The sequence below is a fragment of the Juglans regia genome, chromosome 13, assembly GCF_001411555.2.
Source record: "Juglans regia cultivar Chandler chromosome 13, Walnut 2.0, whole genome shotgun sequence".
NCBI classification, from domain to species: domain Eukaryota; kingdom Viridiplantae; phylum Streptophyta; class Magnoliopsida; order Fagales; family Juglandaceae; genus Juglans; species Juglans regia.
The window spans coordinates 28,098,967-28,106,826 of record NC_049913.1 but is presented as its reverse complement, the minus strand read 5'-3'; the positions used below and the strand labels follow the sequence as shown (position 1 = coordinate 28,106,826).

General features: G+C 37.3%; 1 protein-coding gene across 2 annotated transcripts; it reads right to left on the bottom strand.

The window, feature by feature from the left end:
• Nucleotides 1-234: 234 nt before the first annotated feature.
• Nucleotides 235-7,525, bottom strand: LOC109003978 (plant UBX domain-containing protein 2). 2 transcript variants are annotated; one of them, XM_018982327.2, is made up of 4 exons: nt 6,314-7,515; nt 1,526-1,804; nt 1,224-1,299; nt 605-732 (listed from the first exon to the last, which is right to left on the bottom strand). In XM_018982327.2, exons 1-4 carry the CDS (start codon nt 7,208-7,210, stop codon nt 713-715), a joined length of 1,272 nt encoding a protein of 423 aa, XP_018837872.1. In that variant the 5' UTR covers nt 7,211-7,515; the 3' UTR covers nt 605-712. The 2 variants fall into 2 exon arrangements, with proteins under 2 accessions (XP_018837871.1, XP_018837872.1); XM_018982326.2 differs by lacking the exon at nt 1,224-1,299 and having other exon boundaries at nt 235-732; nt 6,314-7,525.
• Nucleotides 7,526-7,860: the final 335 nt, after the last annotated feature.

The following is a 7,860-nucleotide window of genomic DNA, read 5'->3' as shown; positions in this document are numbered from 1 at the left end:
TTTTAAGCCAAACTAGTTGCATATCAATCTGATGTGCAGAGTTAAGTGAGCTTATTAATCGAAACTTTTGCTAAAATGCTATCACTTTTATGTATTCACTAGTTATAAAAATAAAAATATATAGAGCTGAGAAAAGAGAAAGACATGTAAAGAGCACCAATTTCAGACAGCGTTCGCGGGCGGGGGGGGGGCTATAACAATGAATAGTAACCTGAATCAGGCATTACCATGCAATAAGCTTGACAAGTTCAAATCTTTTTGTATAGACCTTTAGTTAAATTGTACAGCACCCTTTAGACAACGAATGCATTCAAAGGCTCTGGTTGAAGACATTTCAAACCAGAAACAAACAATCAATGATATGTGCTTGTATAGAATGGTGTTGTGTTTTGATTAAAAAATACATGGAAAGGGAAACTGATGACACGAACAGCTACCCACCAGGAGTGACTCTAAATTGTTATGCGCGCCCAGTTAATACTGAGCAACCGCAGAATCATTTCCAAGTGGTTCACTAATTTCAAGCAGGTCATTACAGAGGCCGGTGAAAACAACAGAATCTGTTTCAATAGGTTTGAACTTGATAAGAGCTGAGGGCACCAGGTCCTCCTCATCTAGTGTTAAGGCTGTCTCCCCTTGGAGTGGAAAATTAGGGATCACCCTTCGTCTGACAACTACAGGATGCAACAGATCAAACTCCAAGCTGGGGTCCTTAAGCGCTGAGCTGACAAACTGATTTATCAAATGAAAAAAAAAAAAAAAACAGCTTTGTTCACGAACTCAAGATGAAATATAGTACTATCAGCAGATTTACAGACACCATTGTTGACTGTCTATTTTCATTAGATCAGGAAATACTAAAGACTACATGTTCATAGTAGTAACAAAAAGTCCAAATCAATCACCAAACATAATCCAGAGCACATAATATGCATCTATAAACTGCGGACAAAATATTCCATCAGGCCATGCAATGTGCCTTGGAAATATTGAAACTATTTCTCAAAAGCAATTTCTGTTCAGATTTAAGGCAAAAGACTTTAAATGTGACAGACTTCCTAGGGGCCAAATTTACTCACGAATTGGAAAATTAGAAAATGCTGAAGCACATCGCATGCACAAAATGTCATCATGAAACCTGACATTGACCCAGGGGCCAAACTAACTCATCCAAAAAGAAAAGGCATTATCACCAGCAGGCAATCCATATTTACATCACGTACCCAGTATACCAAGGGTTGCTATTTGTACCAGAAAATTCGCCAAACAGAATTCCCATGTGAAATAGAAAAGTGGCAGCTGGAGAAAAACATACTGACATTGAATCACAAAACAGATGGACAAGAAATCGCAAGCAAATCATATAGAGCCAGTCTGAATAGATATATCAAACAATAACAGTTTCTAAATGAAAGACATCCTCTTGGAATTTTATTTTGGTACCAATTCATTGTAAAACCACATTTTTTTTGCATCTTGTAAAATCACAATTAACATCGAATAGGAAGTAGCTGAAAGGACAAACCTCGTAGAGAGAGCTAGTTGGCTCCCAAGGGGCAAAGACACCTTGGAGCACCACTCCATCAGGAAACTGAATCCGGATAACAGTTCTCTTGTATCGCCTCCTAGCAGCTTTTGCCTGCTTTTCCTTATATGACTTTGGGATCAAAAGCTGAGATTCTGCAATCTTTTTCTTCCTCATATCAGCTTCCCTTTTGAGTTCTTCATGTGAGAGGTTAAAGAAAGAATCTGGTATCACAATTTTTGCTGCTACGCTTTCAGGGACAGAAAAGAATACCCGGACCTTTAAAAAAAAAAATGTTAATGAAAATAATAGATGGGCCATTCCTTATTAAAGAAGATTTAATCCAATCACAGGTAATTATAGAAAGCACTAAAAGAGAGAACAAAAACTGCCACAGAATTTCGTATATACCCTAAAAGTGAACTGATTTTAAACAGAAACAAGCAGGAGCAGTATTAAAGCCCAGCAAAGGAAGTACTCTGGGTTGATTGCATTCAGCAACCGTACGGAGTTTATTTGAAACTGGTTGAACTCCTATAATGATCAAAGAGAAGGGCAACAAGATACAAACTTAGTAACGCTATGAACTGCATAAGAATAAAATAGTACATCTAAGTATATTCAACCAAAGACTACTTTGAGCTGTGAAATTGCTACAAATTGGATCAATGTTTCCAATACTGTATTGGGGCCAGTGCCTGAGTACTTTGCTAAAAGAACAATTCAATCTGGTACTATCAACATATGAAAAATGTATGGTAAGCTGTCTTTCTGTCTATAATTTTTGGACCAAATGCTATCTCCTCCCCCAACAAGTATAGGGTGGAGGATACGGTGATGAGTTCAATCTTATGCAGGTGAGAGTCAAACTAACTCCACTGTCGTGTGGCAAACCCAATATTAGAATCTAGGACTATAAATGCACCATAAATGCCCATACAATAAATGCCAATTTTTTATCTACTCTCCCAGATTTCGAGTTTAGGTCCTCCATGGTACTTCGGCTACATGCAGAGATGGTGCTTTAGTTGTGGCTTTAAGGTCCTCTATCTCTTAAAATCTAGGTAAGCATATGTGGAATTGTGGTTTGAAATCATATCTAATGTTGGTTTATTTGAGCTTGGGAAAATTTGGGTGTTTTGGTCAGTGAGATTTTGAGAATCTTTTTAGAAAGAAATTTGAGGTGTATTTTTTTATTGGGTTTTGTGAAGTTAGATAGGACAATTTGAATAAAAAATAGTTTTGAAATATGTTTTATGTTAGGATTTGTGAAAGTGGATGGGTAGAGTTCAAAGTTGTTTGAATATAATTTTTTTAGGTCTTTATGTTTTGGTTTTTGTGTTTTTGAATTTTCACTGAAATCTAGGTAAATGATTGGATGAAAAGCTGAAATAATTTTTTTTTTTTTTTTTTTTTGAGATTGAATGATGTTTGGTTAAGTTCATTTCTTTTTTTGAAAAATCTTAAGTAGAATAAACAAAACAAGGATTTAGCTTTTCTTTTTTAGGGGCATGGTTTTGATTTTCCAATACCATGCAAGGTGGCTCATCGGTTAGAGAAATTGCAAAGTGATTTTCAATGGGGGGAAATAGATGGAGAATTCAAGTTTCATTTGGTGAATTGGGCTACGGTTTGTACCCCTATATGCGAAGGCGGGCTGCAAATTCAGAATTTGTTGGTTTCAACAAGGCTTTATTGGGCAAATAGTTATGGAGATATCACGAAGAGGGGAGCTTTATGGAGGGTGATCAGAGATTTAAAATATAGTGGATTGTGGGGAGGATGGTGCTCGAATGAGGTGAGTGGACCACATGGGGTGGGGCTTTGGAAACACATAAGAAGAGGCTGGACCAATCTCCAGATCAACACGTTTTGTAGTTGGGGATGGCTCTATAATTAAATTCTGGAATGACCTATAGTGTGGAGATCTAATCCTCAAAGAAGCCTACCCAATACTATACAGCATAGCACAAAGAAAGGCTGCTTCAGTAGCTAGAGCTCATGGATCTCTCAAGTGGCTCTCCATAATAGAATATCATTTTCCCTAAAGCTGCCCAAGATTGAGAAATTGACACATTTACAGATTTCTTCAATCCTGTGTGCAATTGTAGAGTGACTAGAAGAGCGGATAAGATTATGTGGTCACCATCCAAGAAGGGGAGCTTTACTGTACAGTCGTACTATAAGTCCTCCCTTATGACACACTACAAGAACATTCCCATGGAAGAACATATGGAAGACTAAGGCCCCGTTTGTATTTGAAACTCACCTCAACTCCTCTCAACTCATCTCATCTCATCATTACAACTTCCAAATTCTCATACAAATATAATAAACAATTCAACTTTTCTAAATTCTAAAACAATAATAATATTAAAAATAATATTCTAATAATATTTTATTTAACTTATCTAAAACCATCTCAACTCATTTTTGAATCCAAATAGGGCTAAGGCCCACCTAAAAGCTTCTTTGTTTTGTATGGATAGTTTCGTTAGGGAAGATTCTCACCTTAGATAATCTAAGGAAATGCACACTCATGGTATTGGATTGATGTTATGTGTAAGAAAAGTGGTGAGTGTGGATCACCTATTACTGCATTGTGATGTAGCCATGAGCTTAAACGATATCTATGAAAGAGTGGTACTCTTTTAGATAATGCCAAGAATGCTTGTTGACTTTTTGGCCAACTGGCAAGGCATCTGGGGTAACTCTCAAATTGCAACTATGTAGAAAAGATGATACCGACTTGTCTATGGTGGTACAAATGGATGGAGAGGAACGGTCAGAGTTTTGAGGATCGTGAACGGACAATAGACAAGCTTAGAACATTTTTTCTTCACACTTTATTCCATTGGTTGACTGTAATAGACTTTGATTGCATGAATGTACATGATTTTCTTGTATCATTAGACAATCATGCATAGGTGTGGCTCTTGTATATATGTCCCATGTACTTGGCTTCACCTTTTCTCAATAAAAGTCTTATTTATTGATAAAAAGAAAATTTATTTTCACATGGTGAATAATGATCATTCATCTTACATGACATAATGAACTCCAAACAACACCTAAACTTCATCCTAGCATCAACTCATAATTGTTGTTTTTAGAATAGAAACTTTTTTTTTAATATGTTATTTTTACAATAAAACTTTCAACTCATTGTAAGGTTAACCATCTGATCAGCAAAAATTTTTCATGGTTGCCTAAGATGTTGCCATTATCCGAAGATAAGTTGTTACTTATGTAATAATATCTTGGATTGAGTATAGGAGGTAGTTTCAAAATCATCATATAATAAACAATCTAGAAATTGCAATAGAAAAGAAAAAGGGAGGTTTGTGATGATTTCAAAAAATATATATATATATTTACATTTTTATAACCGTGGGTGTCCGAGCCAACTTGCGTGCACCTCGACTAATTCCATGGGACCCTGAAGTTAACGACCAGGTAATCCTCCAGTGGCCCTAAGGGGACTCGAACGGGTGACTATTGGAGAGCAAACCCAAGGCCGGACAAGATGAGCTACCCCTCAGGGTTATTTCAAAATATTTTATACTAGGTAATCTAGTATTCTTATGCATGAAGATAGTCAATTCGGTCGTTGTGGTCGGACTCAGTGAATGGGATCTCATATTACTTGGGAAGGAGAAATTCGTTCCCTTCATAATGATAACAATAGGCTCCCATTATAACATTAACTGGTCATTTTGTAGTATAGCCCAGATGTGGTTTAGGCTTTGCTTAGATTATAATAAACTGTATCAAAGACAATTCCAACCAGAATTGTGACACTTGAGGTGTATCATTTATAATGGATCAACCAAGTGGAAATGAAAGAAATTTAATGAGAGGAGATTGGTATACCCCATATTGAGTGGAGGAGGTAGTGAATGGGATCCACATTGCTTAGGAGGAAAAATTTTATAATAGTTCCAATGGGTTCCAATGGGTTCCAACTGGAATATTGACTAGTTCTTTTGGAGCATAAAAGCTCACAAGTCTCTTTTGGCAGAAAATACCAATGGGCATCAAAAGGTGATTGATTGTTAGTATCATGACTTACAGATAACCTTAGTGTGCCTGTTAAGAATCTTCAAGAGTGATGGCAGCTGAATACTTTATGGAATTTAAGCATCTCATAATGTTACTGGATGAACTAGACCAACCCTACTAAATGGACTTGTTAGTGGTCATAACCATAATATATTACCGTGCATTCAACTTAGCCTTGCTATGAGGAGGGAAACAAAATAACATCACATAATGCCAAGAATTTGGTATTTTTTAGGCCAGAGGATGCTTAAAAAGGAAAGATCTGACAGCAGACATAATGGTTGGTAATGCTATAACAAAGGGTGTGGTCCATACGGTTGTGGCTGCTGCTGCTGCAAGAACTGGCTCCGATCAATTTTCTTTCCTATTTTTTTCCCCTTCCTTACGGCAAGGACAAAAGAAAAAATCTACGCCCTTGCTCCTCGTTCCTCAGTTATAAGTCAAACAGTTGAAAAATTTTTAGTACTTCAGTTTCACTACTTTAGCATTTAAATCACAGTTCTCATCTAGATAATCCAAATTCAAAATCTATAATTCTATCAAACTAATAATTTATAAATTTGAGAGAGAATGGTCCAAAAAGTACGAAAGTAATTATTATGATTTTTTTTTTTACGCAATTGATCTTGAATTATGAATATGCATATATTTCCACTAGAAAGGAAATAACAAATGATAACCAAGCACAACACTTCTTCTGAAATATGCTATCGATAACCAACATACCTGCCTGTCAACCCTCTTCTGCTCAACCCGTTCTTCCACTTGAGCTGAAGTCGCAGGTGGCAAATTTTCTTTCTTTTGTAGTTCCTCTATCTTTTGTGGTTCCAGTAACGTTATGGCACTATTAATTAAATTAATCCGGTCTTCTGTAGGAACCTCCATGACTGCCCACATCTCTCCATCCTCCTCTTTCAACTCAAAACCTACAAACTCCAACAACTCAACCCCTCCCGCAATCTCACCAATTGCCTCCCTTATCTTCGGATTACTCATCCGAATTTTCCTGAACTTCACATTCTCCGGTTCCCTCACTATATTCCTCAATAGCTTAAGTACAACCTCCACCGACCCCTGCGAGGGCTTCCCTGAAACAAACGCACCAATGCAACTCTCCAGTTCACTCCTAGACTCCGCCCCATTGTCGGGAAAATCCAAAATACCAATGTTTTCAACCGATTTATTGACACAGCTATCCACATGTGCAGACACCTCGTCTTCAGACCGATAAGATTGCCCACAAATGGGACATTCGTATACATTTATTGAATACCCATTTTGTGATCTCTTCCCAGAAGTGATCAAGGAACCAAATGGATCAAACCCATCAGCCGGTTTTTTATTTGGGGTCGAATTATTCGATGAATCCGACCTAGTCTGATCGGAATCAGATAATTTTTCAGGCAAAGGTTTCGAAGTCGAACTGGCTGAAGCAGACGGAGATGGAGTCGGCTTTGGAAGGGGAACTTGCGAAGAAGGGCGGGAGAGGATTGGATTAGTGGGTCCCGAAGAGGAAGATCCCAAGACTCTACCTTGGCCCTTGAATTTACCAGAAGAGGAGGACGAGAACGGATTGTTGACTTTTTTCATGAAGCCCTTGACCTTGTCTTTCATGTCACCCATATCTATAAGCTCAGATGAAAAATAATGCAAGAAAGAGAATCAGACGTTGAAGAGTTGAATCAAAGGCCGAAGGGATTTCCGCGATTCAATCAGAGATTCCTCGGGGAATGAAATTAGGGGTTCTAGCTGATGAAATCCGGGCAACAAAAATGCAAACGAAAATATTTCGTTACAGTTTTTGGGGAGGCGATGAACTAAACCTCGGAAACTCAGAAGAGAAGCAGTCTGTATTGAGGAGAGGAGACGAGACTGGGAGGAAAAAATAAATCTGAAGACTCGCTGCCATTGGCAGTTGTACCGTGGTATTCTTGTGTTGAAGGGACGACGTTTTAACGCGCAAATAAGCAGTAAATAGACCAACGAGGTCATGCCACGTCTTCATATGTTAATGGTGGGTCTTATATCGTCACGCCCGCACGAGGTGAACCTGGATTGTTCTTATAAAAAAAAAATAAAAAAAAAGAAAGAAGAATAAATATGAAATTTACATGAAAATTTTAATCTTTTAATAATATATCTATTATTTTTCAAAAGTAATACACGACGTTTGCACATTTCATAATTATTTATAGCATTACTTCGTGTCATTTATTCCGATTGTACTACAATCAAAATTATCTGAAAAAAATAATTATGGAGATAAATAGGTA

Excerpts from the sequence above, each read along its gene's own strand:
- LOC109003978 (XM_018982326.2), bottom strand. The coding sequence starts at position 7,210 with ATGGGTGACATGAAAGACAAGGTCAAGGGCTTCATGAAAAAAGTCAAC. Across the intron at positions 1,805-6,313 it reads AGAAGAGGGTTGACAGGCAG|GTCCGGGTATTCTTTTCTGT; the intron begins GTATGTTGGTTA and ends TTTTTTTTAAAG. Across the intron at positions 733-1,525 it reads CAACTAGCTCTCTCTACGAG|TTTGTCAGCTCAGCGCTTAA; the intron begins GTTTGTCCTTTC and ends TTGATAAATCAG.